This window comes from Taeniopygia guttata, chromosome 28, assembly GCF_048771995.1.
Source record: "Taeniopygia guttata chromosome 28, bTaeGut7.mat, whole genome shotgun sequence".
NCBI lineage: Eukaryota > Metazoa > Chordata > Aves > Passeriformes > Estrildidae > Taeniopygia > Taeniopygia guttata.
The window spans coordinates 3,698,263-3,720,145 of NC_133053.1; the positions used below are offsets into that span (position 1 = coordinate 3,698,263).

General features: G+C 50.9%; 1 protein-coding gene across 1 annotated transcript in view; it reads right to left on the reverse strand.

The window, feature by feature from the left end:
* The window catches only part of ADAMTS10 (ADAM metallopeptidase with thrombospondin type 1 motif 10), a 63,002-nt gene that overhangs the window by 15,023 nt on the left and 26,096 nt on the right, over positions 1–21,883 (reverse strand). The window contains exons 5-15 of the mRNA XM_041710979.2: positions 21,027–21,244; positions 19,504–19,587; positions 17,456–17,601; positions 14,005–14,048; positions 12,607–12,712; positions 11,396–11,542; positions 9,509–9,650; positions 7,460–7,567; positions 3,178–3,323; positions 942–1,005; positions 509–611 (exon numbers count right to left, since the gene is read on the reverse strand). Coding sequence (XP_041566913.2) covers positions 509–611; positions 942–1,005; positions 3,178–3,323; positions 7,460–7,567; positions 9,509–9,650; positions 11,396–11,542; positions 12,607–12,712; positions 14,005–14,048; positions 17,456–17,601; positions 19,504–19,587; positions 21,027–21,244 — 1,308 coding nt within the window. The remainder of the gene's footprint in view (positions 1–508; positions 612–941; positions 1,006–3,177; positions 3,324–7,459; positions 7,568–9,508; positions 9,651–11,395; positions 11,543–12,606; positions 12,713–14,004; positions 14,049–17,455; positions 17,602–19,503; positions 19,588–21,026; positions 21,245–21,883) is intronic.

Consider the following 21,883-nt stretch of genomic DNA (forward strand, 5'->3'; position numbering starts at 1 on the left):
AGCACAGCCACATTTCAGGGAGTTCAGAGAGTGATAAGGTCACCCCTGAGTCTCCTTTTCTCCAGGCTGAGCACCCCCGGCTCCCTCAGTCATTCCTCACAGGGTTTGTGTTCCCAGCCTCTCACCGGCCTCTTTGCCCTCCTTTGGACACATTCAAGGATCTCAATGTCCCTCCCAAACTGAGGGGCCGAAACTGGACACAGCGCTCATGGTGCAGCCTGGTACAGGGCCAAGTACAGGGGCAGAACGACCTCCCTGCTCCTGCTGTCACACCATTCCTGACACAGGCCAGGAGCCATTGGCCTCCTTGGCCACCAGGGCACACTGCTGGCTCCTGTCCAGCCAGCTGCTGACCAGCACCCCCAGGTCCCTTTTGCCACACCGTCCCCAGCCTATAACATTGCCTTACTCCAGTGGCTTCTGAAGGAGACACCTCGAAGAAGGCCACAGCATTTCTACCACCCTGCAGCAAAGGAGAGCAGCCCCAGCGGCCCCCGCCCCGCCTCACCTCCCCGGTAGGTTTTCCAGGTGTAGTACTTCCCTCGGAAGGGCACGTTGTCGAACTCGGCGCACTGCAGCTCTCGGAAGTCCTGCGAGCCCGGCGGGCAGTCCTGTGGTCACACAGCCACCGGTCAGTGTGCGGCTGGGGCGGCCTGGCCCGGCTGCCAGGAGGGCAGGGCACAGCTGGGCACTGCCACCAGTCCCTCAGGGACAGGGACATCAGCCCCTCGGGGATAGGGACATCAGGCACTGCCACCAGCCCTGGCAATGGGGCACTGCCACCAGTCCCTCAGGGACAGGGACATCAGCCCTGACAATGGGGCACTGCCACCAGCCCCTCGGGGACAGGGACATCAGCCCTGACAATGGGGCACTGCCACCAGTCCCTCAGGACAGATCCCCCCTCCTCCATCCCTCCCAGCCCCGCTGTCCCCACTCACGTCGGTGTTGCAGGAGCGGTAGCGTTTCCTCTCCCCCAGGCAGTACTTCCCTCCGATGGTGGGCCTGCCAAAGAGGGAATGAAGGTGTTGAACAGCTCTAGGCACTGTTCAGGGCAGGTTTTTGCCCTGAGGAGCTTGGGGTGGCTGCACCACGTGGCTTTTCCCAACCCTGCTGTACCACAAGGACAGATCCTACCTGGCACAGCCCCTAAAATCTCCCCCCGAGTGCACAGAGGGCTTTGCACAGGGGGGTTGGGGTGTGGTGCAGCCCCAACACCAACGCAGAGCACAGAGCTGGACAAAGGCATTCAAAACCTTCCAGACCTTCCAGGAGCCATTTATGAAATGGAAGCAGGTCCAAATTTATGCAGACAGACCTAAGAGCAGCTGTCACTGTTGCTCAGGTGACATGAAGAGACATGCACAGGCCTGGGGTGGCACTGGAGAAGTGGATTATTGTCAGGGGTTTTAATAGGATAATGTCCCTGCTCCACTGAGAATGGCTCGAGGTGATTTTCCTTTTTCCCTCTCTTTCCTCCCCCCACCCCTCCCAAACGTGCATGGATGGAAAAGGCAGAAATTGGTGGGTGAGCCAATTCTCCAACTGGGAAATTTCCTGTCTCCTCAGGGCAGTGCCATCTGTGCCAGCTTTATGCCTCATTCTCTGCAGTTTCACTCCTTGCCAAGCCTCAGGCACTTCCAGGGCTCTGAGGAGGGAAGGCAGAGGCTCATAAGGAGCTGAGTGTGGAGGCACAGGTGATGCCTCAGGTTTGAGCTTTTATAATTTTCACAATCTGTGCTGCTTTAGTGTGTGGGTCTGAGCTTCATATCAGGGGGTGCTGAGCTCTCTGCACAGAGCAGGGAGACAAAACAATTCCTTCTCCAGCTGGGGACCAAGGACAAATGATCCAAATCTCGGCCCAAGAGCACAAACACCATGGAATGAAGAGAGAAAAACAAGCAGGATGGGGCTGCCTGGGCTGGAGCTGGAACTGGACAATGAACTCCAATGTGCAAATGTAACAGAACTGATCAAAGTGAGAGACCCCATGAGCAGTTGTGCATTTTGTGACCATTTTGGTTCATCCTGAGTGTAGCCCTGGCTGGGCTCTTGTGCTGCCCAAGGTGGATCTATTGAGGTCTTTCAATAAATCCCTGCTTTATTCTTTAACTGCATCTGTTGGAACCCCGGCTGCTGAGAATTTCAGCCTTTCTGTGCTGACAGGCACTGACCCCCAAGAGAACACTGCATTGACCTGAGGGGGTGGAGGAGCTTCCAAAATGGAATGACAGAACTGGGATTGTGGGGGTGGAGTTTGAATTGAAGTGTGGAATATCACAGGGTGGGAAACTTAAGAGTTGAAGGGTTTAGAATATAGTAATATCTATAAAACAAGATTGAGGTTTTAGGGCAGAGGCTGGTCCTTCTCCTTCTTCTTAGCCTTCTTCTTCTCCTTCTTCTTCGCATTCTTTTCCTTCTTCTCCATGGGTTTGGGTGGTTTTGTGTAATTGGATAAAAAGTCTGCATTGCAGGCCATGGGTTGTTGGTTATTGGGTTAAACGTAAAAATAATTTAGGTATCATTTCTTAACTGGACAGTTTATACTTAAAAGGCCTTGTAGAGAGATATGGGGCTTTTTTAGCTTGCTAGAGTGAAGTGCTGCAGAACTCAGGGTTTGTGAGACTGAAGAACTGATAGATAAGAACTAATAAACATCTGAGTCCCAACAAGAAATACTGTCTTGCACAATTAATCCTGACCCTGGCAAAAAGAAATTAAGAGTCCACATCCATCCAGCCTCTGTTCTAGGTCAGCCTCCACAAGGCACCACAGGCACCTGAACGTGCCTTCCCCACGGGCATGGAGGGCTGGGGACACTGCAGGGCCACGGTGGCAGGGCCATGGTGACAGGCCCACAGTGACAGGGCCATGGTGACAGGACCACGGTGACAGCGCCACGGTGACAGAGCCATGGTGACAGGGCCATGGTGACAGGGCCATGGTGACAGGGCCATGGTGACAGTGCCACAGTGACAGGGCCACGGTGACAGAGCCACGGTGACAGGGCCACAGTGACAGGGCCATGGTGATAGAGCCATGGTGACAGGACCATGGTGACAGGACCATGGTGACAGGGACATGGTGATAGGGACATGGTGACAGGGCCACGGTGACAGAGCCACGGTGACAGGGACATGGTGACAGGGCCACGGTGACAGGGCCACCCGCACGTACCTGGGGCTGTCGCAGTGGCGCACGGATGAGGACACGCCGCCGCCACACGTCCGGCTGCACTCGCCCCACGATGACCACGACCCCCAGGCTCCGTCCACGCCCTCCGGCCGCGTCCCGAAGGGCACACACTCCCTCTTGTAGCACCACTGCGGGGACACAGAGCTCCGTGTTACGTGTAGTGGACATAATTCATGCCATTCCTTCCATGAAATGTGTAATATTGGATACTTGTTAGATTATGCTCGTTTGTATTAGAAGCCCCCCTCCATCACCCTAATTCTTAAGATTTTCTAAAGCCTTCTGAGTTTACATTCTGTTAGAAAACTTTCTCACACAATTTTCTATAAACAACATATTGTTTTACATTCCTTCATAGGGGTAGAGAAACTTAATATACTAGTAGTTTGTCCAGTGTCTTTGGAGAGGTGGCCCATTCACTCTCACTGTCACCTTTGGAAAAGTATAAAAGTTAGAGTCAGAGAAAAAACTTTCTTCTTTACCGTGCAAATAGCAGTGGCTCGCGTTGTGCTTTCACGTGTCCTATAGTGACACCCCCCCACCCTTGCAGAGAAGACCTGGTGTATATTAGAATCCAATTTACACGTAAAAGGATGTGGCTCGGCCAGGGATGGGCCATGTGTGGAGAGATACGGGGCACTGATCATCGCATAAACAACCCGGGATGGATCTCATGGAAATCCTCGGGCGTGTAAATTCCATCAAGGGATTCAACAACTCCGGACACTGAATTGTTCTTCCTCATCACCAAAAAAGAAAATCTTATTAACCTATGGACTCTGAATGGAAGAAAAGACTGACTGCCAAAATCTTGGTCTCAGGCGGAATTTTCCCTATAAAAGCCGCTTGTGCCAGGATGGAGGTGTGTGGGCATGGAGGAAAACCTCTGCTGAGGCTGACTTCTGGTGCCGACCCTGGGCTCGGCTCTGTTCTTTCCTTGTGGCTGGCTAGATAGAATTTGATTACAAAATAAATATTTTATTTTTCATTTTAATTTGGCTGGACAAATTTTCATTTATAACATTGGGATGGCCTGGGCAGGGAGCTCCTTCTGCCAGAGCCTCCACAGAGGCAGTGCAGGGCTGGGATCTGCTTTGGCCCTGAGGAATCTGAGCTTGGAGCTGCACCGGAGCCAAATTCTCCGAGGCAAAGGGCACTTGCCTCTCCTTGGGGTCAGTGGGAGCAGTGTCCCCAGTCCTCGTGGCACCATCCTGGGGGACAGGCAGGCACTGGCAAGGGGTCACATCCCAGACATTTCCCAGAGCAGCTGTGGCTGCCCCTGGATCCCTGGCAGTGCCCAAGGCCAGGCTGGGCAGAGCTTGGAGCAGCCTGGGCTATGGCAGGTGTCCCTGCCTATGGATGAGGTTTAAGGTCCCTCCCAACCCAAACCAGTCTGGGATTCTCCTCTAAAAAGGTCCTGGGTCCCACACCTCACATCTTATAAAAGCCATCAGCAGAGTTCCAGGTGATCTGGGATTGGAGCTGCTGCTGCCAGGCAGGGCCAGGATCCCTGGGGGGCATGGACAGAACCACTGCCAGGACAGAGTGAGTTTTGTTTGTACTGGGAGCTCAGGTTGTGGTTCGTGTGTCCAAAATGTCCAGATCAGCGAAGAGCTCGAGTTCAAATAAAGTTTAAATTGTAATAGAAACGTTTTGTCATCGTTCTGCTGAGGATCCTTAAAGAATCCGCCTGTCCCCGTCCTACTGGGAGGCAGATGCTCATGGAAATTTGCCCATGAAATATTTCCCTCAGGCCTGGCACATGTCCCACACCCCCTGGAGCCCGCAGTGATGGGAGGGTGGGACGGTGCCAGAGCCGCTGTCCGGGCGCGGTGCCGGACACGGAGCCCCGGGGCCTGAGATAATCCCAGGAAGGAAGAAAGCACAGTGTGCTCCTTCCAGGGGCTGGGAACCCACCCTGGAGCTGCTGGCACAGCCTCTCCCTGCTCCTCCCGAGCCAACTCTGCTTGGGCAGCCGGGAAAAACACATGGTGGCTTCCCAGGAATCCCAGCTCACGAGCCCTGGGAGCACCAGCGCCTCTCCAAAGGGGGATCCCATATGGAGGAGATATTCCACAATATTCCCACAGCCTGGGAATAGCTCTAATAAATCCTGAGGGCATCTTCCCTTCCCCTTCCCCTTCCCCTTCCCCTTCCCCTTCCCCTTCCCCTTCCCCTTCCCCTTCCCCTTCCCCTTCCCCTTCCCCTTCCCCTTCCCCTTCCCCTTCCCCTTCCCCTTCCCTTCCCTTCCCTTCCCTTCCCTTTCCTTCCCTTCCCGTCCCTTCCCTTCCCTTCCCTTCCCTTCCCTTCCCTTCCCTTCCCTTCCCTTCCCTTCCCTTCCCTTCCCTTCCCTTCCCTTCCCTTCCCTTCCCTTCCCTTCCCTTCCCTTCCCTTCCCTTCCCTTCCCTTCCCTTCCCTTCCCTTCCCTTCCCTTCCCTTCCCTTCCCTTCCCTTCCCTTCCCTTCCCTTCCCTTCCCTTCCCTCTGAGGAACCCTGGTAAAAAAACCAATTACAAAGCTGGAGGAAAGGGATGATTAAAAGTGGGGAAAAGGAGGAAAAAATGCCACTGTGGGTTCTTGGGGTAAGACAGGTGAAGCCATAACAACCACAGGAGATTGATTAATTTAAAAAAGAAGGATCTGGGAGGAGGAAATACCCATTGGTTTGGGATGTGGGCACAGCAGAGCTCGGCTTGGTCTTCCTCCACACTGGCTGGCATAGCAAGAAAATTTTCTCTCTCCTTTAATATTTTATACTTTAAATTCCTTGATCCTTCTGTCTGCTCTCCCCAGGGCAAAGGGAGAAGCCAGGGAAGACCACGGAGATCTCTCCAGACAAGGGCTGAGGTCTGGGGCTCACCCCAGGAGCTCCAGCTGGGGACAGTGCAGAAACTTAATATAAAAGTGTATTCTTCTTAATATAAAATTCTACCCAAGGCCATCAAATCACTTCCAAAGAACGACTGGATCCAAAAGGATGAGCACAGGGAGGTAGGTAACTGAGGGTTCGAAGTGAGCCAGAATCCTCACAGGGAGCAGCTCCCACAAATCCTGGGGGCTGTGACTGCTTCATTTCCCTTCCCTCAGGGCTTTTGAAGAAGCTTGGATAAAAAGCAGTCAAAAGTAGGGGGGAAAGGGATATTTAAAAGTGGGAAAAAGCCATGACTAGGAGGGGAAAAATGCCATAGTCCCTGTGAGTGTGCAGCAGGAGGGATGTGCAGCCCCAGGAGCTGTCTGTTCCTCTCTGCTCCAATTCCCTGCAGAACTAAAATGAAAAAAATTGTGGATTTATCAGAGCTATGGTCTCCCCTGCACACCAGTGCTCCAGCTTCCTAAGGATCTGAAACGTTTCTTTGGAATTACTTGTCTTCTGGTGGAATGGGGAATGTCCCAGCCCTGATTCTCCATTGTCCCAGTCTGCAAAGGCTCTTTGTTTGAGCAGTGCATTCCCTTTGTACTGGGGAAATGAATGTAGGAGACGGGAGTGAAGCAATCAAGGCAAAATTCATGGTCAGGGAAAATCCTGCCCTCCCCTCCCAGCTGAGGGTAAAAAGCCAAGGTTTCATCGAAGCCAGTTTTTCCCAAGTTCCTCTGAAAGCAAAAATCTGGGGAAACTGGGGTGAAAAAAAATCCCATTTCTCAGACCAGCCAGGAGATCCCAGAAGATCCCAGCAGCACATTCCACATTCCATATATCACATTCCATATTCCACATTCCACACATCACACTCCATATTCCATATTTCATATTCCATATTCCACGTTTCATATTCCACATTCCATATATCACATTCCATATTCCATATATCATATTCCATAGTCCACATTCCACACATCACACTCCATATTTCATATTCCACATTCCACATTTCATATTCCACATTCCATATATCACATTCCATATTCCACATTCCATATATCACATTCCATATTCCACATTCCATATTTCATACTCCATATTCCACATTCCACATTCCATATTCCACATTCCACATTCCACATTCCATATATCATACTCCATATTCCATATTCCAGCACTGCACAAGCTGAGCCCTGAGCTGGACTTTGGGGTGATTTCTGGGCTCCTTGGCCCATCCCAACCTCCCTCCAGGGCAGTTCTGCACTCTGGGCTCAGGGCTGGACAGGCTGCTGGGTGCTCCTGAATCAACCCCACACCCCCAGCACAAGCAATAATCAGTTTTTTTGCTGGAAAAGGGATGCAGCCCCTCCCTGCCAGCTCCCTGCAGTGCCCAGGGCTGCCTTACCCCCTTGTCGATGGTGTTGGTCTGGCAGATGGTGCCCTCAGCCGCCGGGATGCTGTTGGTGATGCAGCGGTTGCTTTTGCTCAGACACCACAGCTCGCTGCAGACTTCCTGCAGAGAGGGAGATTTGGGGGGACACGGGGGCAGGGAGGAGGGGAGAGACAAGGAAACAAAACCCAGATTAGGATTTGCTTGTGCCAGGGGCAGTGTCACGCCTGGGAGGCACCAAGGACACGGGGACATGGGGACATCGAGTGTCTTCAGCATGGTGGGGACAACAAGAGATCAAAGCTTGCCAGGTGCTGCCAGCTGCAGCCACCCCAAGGCCACCAAAGTTTAGTCTGCTCGGTGCACTGGGTGACACTGAGGACTCCAGAACTCCTTCCAGGAGGTTTCCTGAGCCACAGATCCTGAGCTTCAGCCCATTCTGACCTCTCAGAGCTCCAGCAAAAAAAAATCTTCCCTTGGCTGTCCCAGCACCCACCCAAAAGTGAAATCAGGAAGTCCAGGCCCTTCCCAGCTCCTGTGGCACTCAATCCCCCAGGCTGGAGTTCAGCAAGGCAACCCCTAAACTCTAATTTCCTGAGTTTCCTGCCTGCTCCCCCTTTCAGGGTTTCCCTGGGCTCAAAGACCAGGGGATGGCAGTGAGGTGGTGGGAGGGGGGGTGAGGTGGGCAGCAACCTCCAGCACATCCCTCACCTCGCCTGGGACAAAGACTTTTCTCTGCCTAAGTTTATATGAGCAGCACAATAATTTCTGGTGAGGATTATAGAAAATATGTCCTTGTACAAAGAGAGGGGAGCCTGGATGAGGGGGACCTGCAGCAGCCAAGGAAGAGGCAAGAAATCTCTTGCTATGGGTCAATAATCTGACCCAAACTGAGCTGGGATCAATATTTATTGATGGGACATCCCCTCCTGTGTGCTCTGCCAGGGAAGCACAGCATGGAGCTCACCAGGAGCTCACCAGTGTCCCTGGTTTGGAGCAGCACCGTGATGTGTGTGGGAATCAGAAAAGCAGAAACTTCCACAGACACTGAAGGATTTGATTTGCAGCTTCGGAAGAAGCTGGGATTGATGTAGAAATACAATACACAGATATTAAGCAGAAAAATCATAAACTTATGTTTCTATAATTGTAAGTAAGAATATGCTCTAATTAGGTGGGAAACTGTATAGATAAGATGGTTAAGGGTTTGTAATATAGGAAACTGTATTGAGAAAATTGTGAAAGGTTTATAATGTAGTAGATGTAGATGTTATAATGTAAATGGTGAAGGGTTTATAAATGAAACTTCCACAGACACAGGAGGGTTTGATCTGCAGCCTTGGAAGAAGCTGGGATTGATGTAAAAATACAATACACAGATATTAAGCAGAAAAATCATAAACTTGTGTTTCTATAGTTGTAAATTAGAATATGCTTCAATTAGATAGGAAACTGTATAGATAAGATGGTGAAGGGTTTATAATGTAAGAAACTGTATTGATAAGATGGTGAAGCATTTATAATGTAGGAAACTGTATTGATAAGATGGTGAAGGGTTTATAATGTAGGATAACATGTTGATAAGATGATGAAGGGTTTATAATGTAGGAAACTGTATTGATAAGATGGTGAAGGGTTTATAAGGGTGTGGTTGTATAGAACAAAAGTTATAATAGAAGCATATGTGTGCGAGTGAGACAGGAGCCATTGGACAAAAATATCCACAGTGCAGTAGAAGTAAGTGAAGATGATGGGTTAGAAAAGCAAAATAAACGCTGTGGCAACTGTCTGTTGGTTTAGAAAGTTCTATATTGCCTTGTAACAAAGAAACTTGTGACTTCTTTGAGCTATGACCGACTGCTTGCTCCTCTAAAATCTCAGGCCTCTGACACTGATGTTTATCTGAGCAACAAATCGTTCTTAGCTTGAAAATAGTCCCATCCCTTCATTTCTAACGGCGACAATGACAGATGTGGGCAGCAGGGACAGCCCCATGGACCTTTCCTCCCCCACATCCCGCTCCTCCAGCCCTGGGAACGATAGTAAAGCAGGAAGGCTCTCTACCCCGTATTTACACTGGCGGGATTTGACTCCGTACTGGAAGCGGCACTGCTCGTCGGCGTCGTAGGCCTGGCCCGGAGCCACCGTGGGGTAGATGAAATCTTGCTTGGGAGGAGCGTTGTTCAGGCACAATCCCATCCCCGAGCTGGAAGCACAGAGGGACAATCAGAGCTGAGAAAGGGTGAGGGGAGAGAGAGCACTGGAGGGGAGGGATCAGCAGCTGCTCTGCTGAGGGGATAAATCTGGGTCTGCTCTGGGGGAGAGAAAGTGCTCTGAAATCCTTCCCAGGCTGGGAAGCACATCCTGGTTCCAAGGTCACTCTGGAAGTGTTGATCTGAGGGTTCATAGAAACCTGGAATATCCTGAGTTTGGAGACACCCTCAGGGATCATCAATCCCCTGCCCAGACACCCCAACAGCCCCACCCTGAGCAGCCCTGAGAGCGCTGTCCAAACGCTCCTGCAGCTCTGGCAGCCTCGGGGCCGGGACCATTCCCTGGGGAGCCTGGGCAGTGCCAGCACCCTCGGGGGGAAGAACCTTTCCCTGAGCTCCATGCCAAGGCCTGGCACAGCTCCAGCGGCTCTCCAGGCTGTTGCCAGCCCCTGGCTGTCCCCGTGGTGGGCACTGGGTGGGCAGAGGGGCTGCTCCCCCACCTGCTGTGAAGCCCCAGCCTCCCCTCCAAACCTGACCTCCTGCTTGCCAGACCTTTGTAGGAACATCCAAATTCGGCCAGAAATACCTTTCCCTCCCCTTTCCTCACTGCTCTCTGAGCTCCCCCTAAATCAAAGCCACTGTCATCACCCCCAGCCCCAAATCCTGCACACACCACATCCCACTGGAGGCTCCTGGGGCCTGGAGTGGCCAGCACAGACCATGAGGAAAGGGGATGAACTCTCCATCCTCCTCCAGCCCTGCCAGGAGCTCGGGGTCAGCAGAGGACGAGGCTGTGCCACGTGCCTCACTGCCTGCACGGCCAGCGGGCACCAGGCCTGGCTGTGGCCAGGCCACAGCTGCCAGATGTGGGATTTGGCCAAGCCACAGCTGCCAGATGTATATACTATATGTATTATATTATACTATATATATAGTATATATTCACTATAGTTTATACATAGTATAGTATATATCATATAATATACATTATATAATACTATATATATATTATAATTATACTACATTATATATATTATATAGTTATTTTAAAATATATAATTATATTTAATTCTAAATAAATATATAAATATAGTCATTTATATATATAAAATATATTAAAATAACTCTATTTATATATTAATTTATATACATTATAAATATACGTTATACACAAATTTAGGTATATTATATATAAATTTATAAAATATTTATATATTTTATATAGTTATTTATAGTTATAAATAAATTATATAAATATACAAATGTTTACAAATAATATACTATATATACTATAATATACTATATATAATATACTATACTATATATAATATAATGTAATATAATGTAATATAATGTAATATAATGTAATGTAATGTAATGTAATGTAATGTAATGAAATATAATATAATATAATATAATGTAATATAATGTAATATAATGTAATATAATGTAATGTAATGTAATGTAATGTAATATAATATAATATAATATAATATAATTAATATAATATAATATAATATAATTAATATAATATAATATAGCTCTCCCAGCCACAACCCCAATGCTTTTAGATGTTGAGCAGCCAGGAAAACCACTGGAAAGTCTATAGGAAGGCAAGAACGTGACCCTGGCAGAGAGGACAGAAGTTTCTGTGGGGCTGGGGGCCCACTTTGGCTTTCCCCCTGCCCAGAGGGGAGCGGGAGGCTGCAGGAGGGGCGGGGAGGGGAGCACTCCTTACTCCAGGAAGCTGGTGATGTAGTCCCTGCTGCAGGTGGACCACACGAAGGGGTTGGTCTTCATGGTGATGTGAGCAGCCATCAGCTTGGCCGTCTCCTGCCCCCGCGAGCCGCAGCTGTTGCCGACCCCGTCGTGGTTCATGCCAAACCTGGAAACCACCACAGCACACACACACTTGGAGAAAATGACTTTTTTCTTTAAAAAAGCTACTCCAACTAGTGTTTTGTACAATTTAACAATCGCTCTCAAGAACACTCAAACTGTTTTAAGTAAAGAAAGTGAATTTTTTCAGTTATTTAAATTCCTTGTGTTAGATCATTAACTGATAGTCTAATGACAAGCTTAACTTCCTTTATGAAATAGAATAAATATTCCTCAAGAAGGAAATCAAGTTTGCAGACTTTTTTTTCCCTAAGCCCCAGTTATTGGGAAAATCCATCCAGCTGGGGTTGGACAGGTGTGGATGGTCCACATGAAGGGTTTTCAGGCTGTGAAAAACACCTTCACTCTCCTGTGAAAGTCTAAAAAGTTTAATAAAGGAAGGGTCTTCAGGCTGTGAAAAACACCCTCACTCTCCTGTGACAATTTAAGAAGTTTAACAGAGGACAATAGGAGACAAAGACAAGTAAAGCAAAGATTATGGGGTGCATCTTGGCACTCAGCCAAGAGCACCGTTATTTTCAGGGACATCCCTTAAATACCTTTTCCCTTATATCATCCAGTTGCATATTCATAGATCCTTATGCATAGTAAGCTTTTCCCCCAGACTAGTTTACATATTCCAAGAACTGCTTAGCCTGGCTCTTCCTTGGGTCTGCCTTTTTAGAGCATGCACATTCCTTGGTTATGGTTTTAGTCCTTTTTTTATCACCTCGTTTTTGGGCCTTGGTGCTCACTGTCTTCAGTCATTGAATGCTGATGGTTGGCAGATCCATACAGGTGTCCTCATTATATTTTTATTGGATGTTATCCCATCCCAGCAGGCATTTTAACACAATATATCAGCTATTTCACTAAGCTTAATTAACAACAGAAATAAAAAACTATATCTTTATAGCAAAGTTACTTTAACACCACACATATAGAACCCACTTTAATATTTGGATGAAATATTTAAAAGCCAATATTATATATTATATGTATCTATAACAAGCCCTTGGTGGCAGGGACAAGCAGCAGGAGCTGCTGGGGGCTCTCAGGTGCTGCACTCACGTGTGGCCGATCTCGTGGGCGATGGTGAAGGCCGTGGCCAGCCCGATGTCCTCGTTGATGCTGCAGCTCCTCTCCCGCTCACACATCCCACCCACGGGGGCCAGGCCTGGGGAGGGGACAGAGCTGTCACACAGGGCCACCACAGGGTGGTTGAGGGGTTGTGTTTGGGCACTGCCTGATATGCTTCGTGCTCTGGAACACTGAGCAGTTCCTTCTCACCACTGCACTGGGCTTTGGGATGAGCTCGTGGTTCTTAGGGGACACGGTCGCTCAGCACTGATGGTAAATTAACAGTCCAAAAATCCTCTGAATTTTGTATTGAAATGGTGCAAAGGGGAGCAATCCTTGGCACAGTCCTAGTGGGGCATCTCAGATGGCTGCACCAGCTGTGGGGCATCCAAAGCTGCCCAGGGAGAGCTGAGCAAGCCAGGATCCAACCTCGGTTCTGCCTGGCACCCACCAGCAATCCAGCATGGCTCCTGTGGAAGACTGGGTGATGCTGAAATTCCCTCTGAATTGTGACAGCAAATTCCCTCTGCACTGGGCCAGGGTGGGGCCTGGCTCTGCCAGGGGAATGATTTGAGCCATCCCAGCACGTCCAGCCTCAGCAGCAGGTCAGAGATCCACCAGCTCTCCCCACAGTGATGCAGAGCAGAAATCCCTCCCTGCCTGCCCAGTCCAGACCAGGGTGAGACAAAGGAGGAGCTGCAAGGCTGCAGGGCCTGGCTGTGGCAATAAAAACTCCCTTTGCAGCCATCACAAAACCGCTGGATCTCTCTCTGCCCAGCCAGGAACTCCAACAGGCCACGGACAAGCCCGAAATGAGAGTGGCTCTTAATCACCAGGCTGGAGCTGGCCCAGGGATGGAACAGAGGAGTTCCAGAGCCCAGCCGAGCTCAGGGCTGCTGGTTTAGTGTTCACAGGGGGACAGGAGGCTGGAAAGCACTGGGCTGGTCCTGGCCCTGCTGCTGGTGCTGGGGCAGGAGCTGCACCTTCACTGGGAAGGGATGGAACTGCTGGGAAAGGGGAATGGAAGAGCTGGGAAGGGATGGAACAGCTGGGAAAGGGGAATGGAAGAGCTGGGAAGGGATGGAACAGCTGGGAAAGGGATGGCACAGGTGTGATGAGATGGCACAGGTGAGAAACGGTGGCACAGGTGGGATGGGGATGGCACAACTGGAAAGGGGAATGGCAGAGCTGGGATGGGGATGGCACAGCTGGAAAGGAAATGGCACAGTTGGGATGGGAATGGCACAGGTAGGAATGGATGGAATAGGTGGCAAGGGGGTGGCACAGGTGGGATGGGGATGGCACAGCCCACCCTCATCACACTGCCAAAGCTCTCTGTGCTGCTGGGGGCTGCTGAGGGTGTGGGGGGGGGGTCAGATTTCCACTCACCCAGGGTGCCACAGGGCTTGTTCTTGTAGATGCAAATGTCGTACCTGCAAGGAGAGAAGACAACGTTAAGGACATTCTGGTTTTGGCGGTTTTCATTTCACCCATGTGTTCACAACCAAACCACTCCAAACCAGCCCATGAAATATTCTGGGATGGAGATACCAATGGTGACAGTGAGGACAACACTCACTTTGCTGAGTTTCAATGACAGAGCTGAGCCAAGTAAGAGGTTTGGTTTTGATGAAATGTGGTGGTAGAGCATGAGCAGGGAAGGGAATGGAGCTGGGGCACCAGGAGCAGCTGAGGGAGCTGGGAAAGGGGCTCAGCCTGGAGAAAAGGGGGATCAGGGGGGACCCTGTGGCTCTGCACAGCTCCTGACAGTAGGGGACAGACGGAGGGGTCGCGCTCTGCTCCAGGGAACAGGGACAGGAGAGAAAAGAGCCTCAAGCTGTGCCAGGGGAGGTTTAGATCAGATTTTAGGGAAAATTTCTTCATGGAAAGGATTATCAGGCATTGGAACGGGCTGCTCAGGGCAGTGGTAGAGTCACCACTCCTGGAGGTGTTAAAAACATGAGCAGATGTGACACTTCAGGATGTGGTTTAGTGGGCAAGGGAATTTAGTCAAAGGTTGGAATTGATGATCCTGGAGGCTTTTTCCAACCTTAATGATTCCATAAATCAGCAGGGACAAGGTTATTCCAGACACAGAGCTCTTTGGATTTGGGTGGGTCCTGCTCTGCTCCCCAGCACTCCTGGGAGGCATTGGGCACAGGGGGAAGAGGACAGGGCCAACCTCTGCTCTGTCAGCTCAGGTCTCTTGTAGGAAATTGCATCAATCCAACAGAGAAACACAGAATGCCAGCATGGTTTGGGTTGGAAAAGACTTTAAAAATCATCTCATTTCACCCCCTGCCATGGCAGGGACACCTTCCACTACCCCAGTGTGCTCCAAACCCTGTCCAGCCTGGCTTTGGACACTGCCAGGGATGGTGCATATGAAATTCTGATTAAAAACAAAATAAAAATAAACATTTCACTTTGAAAACATGTTCTGTTTCAAACCCCACTGTGGTTTCATGAAAGTGCTCAAGTGATTTTTTTATTTCTATTTTTTTTTTCTAGTTCAGTTCTTTACTGAGAATTTTCCAAACAAATCCAATCTGGGTTGATTCAAGGTGACTCTTTCCTCTGCTCCTGGCCTCGACTTCCAGCCATTGCATGAAGGAATCCTCTGTTTGCACATCATTAGCTGGGTACAAGGAAAGTAAAAGAAGGAGAGCAAAAACCTCCAGATGGAAACGCAGCATCCTCAAAATGGGAAGAGGTGGCAGCTCCAAATGAGACCAGTTTGGGTTAGAGAGGGAATATTCTCATTTCCTTGCAAAGATAAACATTTGGGGGTTGCAAATCTGGGCTGAAAGGGGCCAGGCTGAGAGCTGGGTAGGGTGGGGTCAGCTGGGGGACCAGGGGCAGCTGGGCTGGGCTGGGCCACCCCGGAGCCAGGTTGGGGTTGCACCAAGGATTGTGACCCCATAGCAGGTTTGGGGACACCCACAGGGTGGGCAGGGCCGAGGATTGTGACCCCAGGGCAGATTTGGGGACACCCATGGGGTGAGGGTTGAGGATTGTGACCCCAGAGATGGTTTGAGGACACTCATGGGATGAGGGTTGAGGATTGTGACCCCAGAGATGGTTTGGGAACACCCATGGGATGAGGGTTGAGGATTGTGACCCCAGAGCCAGTTTGGGGACACTCATGGGGTGAGGGCCAAGGATTGTGACCCCACAGCAGGTTTGGGGACACTGGGCAGGACTGAGGATTGTGACCCCAGAGCGAGTTTGGGAACATCCATGGGGTGAGGGTTGAGGATTGTGACCCCACAGCGGTTTGGGGACACTCATGGGGTGGGCAGGACTGAGGATTGTGACCCCAGAGCGAGTTTGGGAACACCCATGGGGTGAGGGTTGAGGATTATGACCCCACAGTGGGCTTGGGGACACTGGGCAAGACCGAGGATTGTGACCCCACAGCGGGTTTGGGGACACTGGGCAGGACCGTCCGGCACTGCTCCCCCCACTGAGCCCTCGGGGATGAGGGTGGGCGGTGAGAAGTGGCAGCACACGAAGGGTTAAGTGCGACACATTCCGGGGATGGCTCCTGTCCCTTTGGCCCCTGGCGCTCCCTGGAAGTGCCCAAACCTCTCCCCTCCTCTCGGCAGGAAACCGAGCAGAGCACAAAACATTTGTTGCTTTGTTTTGAGCGAATGCCTTTCAAGCCTTCGGAGGCTCAGCTTTGCCTCGTCCCCGCAGGAGAATAAAAAAGCCCCGAGCTCAGCAAGATCTTATCGGGACACCGGGAATTTCTGGGGCCGGATGCCGGCGCTGTCCGGGCTCAGCGAGCGGCTCCGGGCTGGCTCCAACATCTGGAGGGAGGATGGAGAGCTGGGAACCGGCGTTTGCATCCCAAAAAAGCTGCAGCCCCCTCGGGAGGGGGAAAATCTGGGGTTGAGGGGTTCTTTTGTCGCTCCTCTGTGGGGTCTCATCCGTGGGGTGTTCCAGGCTCGCGCTGGGGCTGGAGCAGGGAGCAGCACATGGAAAAAGGAAGCAGCTCCCGCCTGGAGGCTCCCCCCGCCAGCACTTTCATTTCCTGACTGTCTTCCTCTCCATGGGAGAGGGGGGAAAAGGCACAAAATAATGTTGGGTTTGCCTTTGGCCTCTCCCAGTATTATCTCCGTCCAAGCAGGGATTTGTGGGGACTGGTGGGACAATCCTGGGCACAGCCAGCAGCACCTGGGGAGCTCAGCACCCCCTGTGCCCTCCATCCCTGCAGCATCCACTGGCCTTCCAGCTGCTCTGCCATTCCTTCCACTGTCCCTGTCATCCCCAGTGTGTCCTCCTTCCTACTGACCATCCATCCATCCATCCATCCATCTATCCATCCATCATCCATCCATCCATCCATCCATCCATCCATCCATCCATCCATCCATCCATCCATCATCCATCCATCCATCCATCCATCCATCCATCCATCCATCCATCATCCATCATCCATCCATCCATCCATCCATCCATCATCCATCCATCATCCATCCATCCATCCATCCATCCATCCATCCATCCATCCATCCATCCATCCATCATCCATCCAGCAATCCATCCATCCATCCATCATCCATCCAGCAATCCATCCCAGCAAAGACCGATGGAGAACTGGAGTGTGACAACAAACTGGGGTGGAGATTGATAACAGATTGAACTGGAGATTGATAACAGACTGAACTGGAGATTGATAACAGACTGAACTGGAGATTGGTAACAGACTAACTGGAGATTGATAGACTGACCTGGAGGGTGATAATTGAATTCAGTAATCTGCACCCATGGAGACTCAGGAAGCCTCGGATGAGCTTGGAGCCAGGACAGCTGCCAGCCCAGGGGAAGGGCTCACCTGGTGATCAGCACGGCGGTGTCGTGGTTGGCGATGCCGTTCTCCGGGATGGCGTTCCCGTTGCCGTTCCTGTTGACGATGGATTTCTGCCACTTGCAGAAGCTGTCCAGGGATTTCCCAGCGTGGTGGTTGATCTCCAATGTGGGCTGGAAAGGAAGCAATGGCAGAGCATGTTCCCCGGTGTCGGAACTCAAAATGTCCCTCAGACATTTTTGGAGGTTCTGCGCCCTGGTCAGAAGCATTTGAGACCCTGGCAGGCAGCTGGAAACAGCTGTGATTTTGGGTTTGAGCCATGGAATGATTTACCAACCTTGCAGGAAGAACAAGAAGTCACAAAAGTTTAGATGTTATAGTAGAAGTAGTCACAAAGTAGAGGGAAGAATTTCTGAGTGCTGTACAGGGGGGTTTTGGTTTTGTACATGGGGGTCAGAGGTTTTAAGATGGAGGAATTTGGGCCTGCCCTGTCCTCCCTCTTTCTCCTTCCTTACCTCCATGTTCTTGGTGATGTTGGCACTCACAGATTGGTTTAGAGTAGAAAGGCACCATTTAATATAGGTAATAGCAATGGGGAAAACTGTACCCATGTAACACGTAATGTACCCTATAAAAGACAGCAGCAGCCCTGGGCAGAGGGGGAGAGAAGAAGCAGTCGGGAGTCAGAGAGGATGTCAGGGTGTGTGTGTGCCTCTGCCTGAGCTCTGAGCAAACCACAGCAGCCCGAGAAGAAAATCTTTTAGATAACTTGCAACAAACTGCCTTGAGACCGAACAACAGAGACTGCTGAGCCTTTCTTTGGAAGCACGGCTTGGAGGAGAGACTTTTCCACCACACAGAGCCCCTGAACCAGGGTGAGCTCCGGCACCCAGGAAAGCTCTGGTGGGAAGGCACTGCCCACTCTGTGCCAGCAGAGCACTGACGCCACTCCAGGCACCCCCAGTTCCTCAAGGAGCCCATGGGAAAGCAAGAGAAGTGGGACTTTGTTGAGTCTTAACTTCTTTTTGCCAGGATGTGTGAGACATCATTTCTTGTTGGGACTCAGATGTTTATTTGTTCTTATCTGTCACAGTCTCACAAAACCTGGGTCCTACAGCACTTCACTCTAACAAATTAAAAATGGAGCCCCATCTCTCTCTCTCCACAAGGTCTTTTAAGGATAAACTGTCCAATTAAGAAATGACACCTACATTAGTTTTACTTTTAACCCAATAACCAACCACCTGTGGTTCATTAATGGGGACTTTTTTAGCCAATTACACAAAACCACCCAAACCCATGGAGAAGGAGAAGGAGAAGGAGAAGGAGAAGGAGAAGGAGAAGGAGAAGGAGAAGGAGAAGGAGAAGGAGAAGGAGAAGGAGAAGGAGAAGGAGAAGGAGAAGGAGAAGGAGAAGGAGAAGGAGAAGGAGAAGGAGAAGGAGAAGGAGAAGGAGAAGGAGAAGGAGAAGGAGAAGGAGAAGGAGAAGGGGAAGGGGAAGGAGAAGGAGAAGGGGAAGGAGAAGGAGAAGGAGGAGGAGGAGGAGGAAGAGGAGGAGGAGGAGGAGATGGAGGAGGAGGAGGTAAGGAAGGAGAAGAAGGAGGGGAAGAAGGAGAAGAAGGACCAGCCTCTGCCCTAAAATCTCCTTTTTTTGAAATATATATTATTATCTTCTAAACCCTTCAACTCTAAGTTTCCCACCCTGTGATATTCCACACTTCTATTCAAACTCCACACCCACAATCCCAGTTCTGTCATTCCATTTTGGAAGCTCCTCCACGGCCTCAGGTCGATGCAGTGTTCTCTTGGGGGTCAGTGCCTGTCAGCACAGAAAGGCTGAAATTCTCAGTGGCCAGGGCTCCAACAGCACTGTAGGAGAACTAAAGCTGCTTAAACCTCCTTAAAATCACCTTATCATGGAAAAAATCAGATTTCCAGAGGTCTGCTCAGCCCAGCCCTCAGGGGGCATTGGGAGGATGTGCACTGGGGGGAATTCCTGGGAGTGACATCCAGGGGGTCACACAGCTCCTGAAGGGAAGTGCAGGCACAGGACAGGCTCAGCAAAGCCCAGCTTACCTGATCCTCGGTGAGCAGGATCAGCCGGGTGACCAGGATATTGACAATATTGCCCAGACTCGAGTCCTGGAAAAGTTTGGCAACCTGACCTCCAAGAAACAAGAAAAGAGGAGTCTTAAAAATGAGCTCTGTGGCCAGGCGAGCTGGGGATGGCTGGGCACTGCAGTGTGGGGTGTGAACCCAACATTTTTGGGAAGCAGGGATGGGAATGGGACCCCACACCACCACTTGAGTAGCAGAATTCCCTAAACCACGGTCCGAGCTCGCTGTCTCAGAGCAGTGAAGCCAAAATCTCACAGCCCAGGTGGGGCAGTCCCCACTGCTGGAATTCTGTGCTGAGGGGAAGGCTCAGCATCCCTCGGGGGATCCGGAAGGCCACAGCATCCCCCAGGAATGTTTCGGAGCAGATGAAACACGGGGATTGTTTGGAAATCTGGCGGTGTGGCTTTAGAAATGCAAAGCGTGGAAAGCGATCCTGGGGAGGATGGGACAAAGAGCCCTCACAGAGGGGCTTTCAGAGGGTTGATGGATAACTTCCAAGCCCATCTCACCTCACAGGAGGATCCAGCTCGGCCAATTCAGGCTGTTCATGCATCCAGCCCGGTACCCTGCCGCCAGCAGTGCCCCAAAGCAGAACCACAGCTCGGGGGGATTTCTGAGCCCCTCTGCTGCTCAGCCCCCAAGCGTGAGAGCTGCCTGTCCTTCTGCTTTCCCATGTGTTTCTCAGCTTGCCCGGCAGCATTTGCAATGCTAATTTGAGCTGGGAGATGCTGTTCAAAGAAAGGCTTTTGTTCTCCCAGCCCGGGCTCAGACAGGCCAGAGTTTACCTCTCCAGCTCTGGGGTCCCAGGGCTCAGCAGCAGCAGCCTGGCAGGATTTTTGACCCCAAAACCTTGCTCTGGGCATGGGGAGAAGCCACTGCCAGCCTGGAACAGATCCAATTTCCCCACCCCGCTTCGTGCAGGAAAATCTACTTTTCCCAACAGGGACTTTTGGGGTTGGGAGGAATGATGGATTTATCTTTACAAACTGTGGGGCTTCTGGTAGATAAAACCAGCACTGAGAGATAAAAGAAACGATGGGAAGGATTCCTCTGATTGATGAATGGAAAAGGATATTTACCTTTACAAACAAACCCTAAGTTTGCTGATAAATAAAATTGGATATTGAAAGATGAAAGAAACAATGGGGGAAACCCCTAAATTCCATACGAATTAAAAATTAAAATGCAAGGTTATACATTAGAGGGAAATCTCTGGTATCAGGTGTCTCAGGAAGTCTGAACCTCTCAAGTACCTCAGCCAATGGGGAAAGAGAGAAGGGAAATTGGGATAAAAAGGAGGCTGCATCCTCCAAAAATTAAAGAGACCCCAAGGGAACACCCCATGGTCTCTCCCTTTATTCAAATAAAGAAAAAGGACTCCTCTGTCTCCTCTGATATTTGGGGGTTAATTTTCCCGGCAGGGTGACGAGCAGGAATTCTCCCCCATCCCGCGGGGTTCCTGGTGTGGGTGTAACACTTACAATATTCATGATGGCCAGGATGTACTGCTCGATGTCCCTGCGGCCGTGGTAGCCCACCATCATCTTGTCAGCCACCACCAGGGTCTCCACGTAGCGCTCGGTGCTCACCGACCTCTTCAGGGGCAGCTGGCCCCGCTGGCTGTGGTTGCCCGACGGCTTCAGAGGGGAGGGTTTCAGCGTCCTCAGCCACCAGTGCCTCCCCTTCCAGGGCTTCTCGTCTGAGGAGGGAAGGGGATGGGTGTGATGCCCTCGGGCAGGGGTCAGGGGAGGGTTTGAGGCCATGGAAGAGCTCTTAAGCTGCACCAGGGGAAGTTTAGGCAGGATGCCAGAAAAGAATTCTTCACTGAAAGAGTCACTGGGCAATGGAATTGTCTGCCCAGGGAGGTGGTGGAGTCACGGACGCTGGAGGGGTTTAAAAAAGCCTGGAGGTGGCACTCAGTGCCAGGGTTTAGCTGCTGAGGAGGTGCTGGGTCACAGGTTGGACTGGATGATCCTAAAGGTCTTTTCCAACCTCGTTCATTCTGTGATTCTGTGATTTGTGCGCCACAGGTGCACCCAGAAATGTCCCAAAGGCAGTCCAGAGCTGTCCCCAGACTCCTGCCAGCCCTGCTGGCCTCTCCTCCGCCCTCCTGCCCCCTCCTGCCCAGCAGATCTGTGCCCAGCCCTCTCAGTCCCAAACCCCCCTGGGCTACACAGCCCTGCCCTCACCTCTGCCCCGGGGTGGGCTCAGAGACTGCGCAGCCACAACCCGAAAATGAAGCCCTTGCAGAGCCTCTCCTCCTTCCTTTTCCTGCCAGGACCTGCGTTTGGTACTTGGCTTTTCCACCACAGAAAGGGCTGCAGTCTCTGCAGCAGCA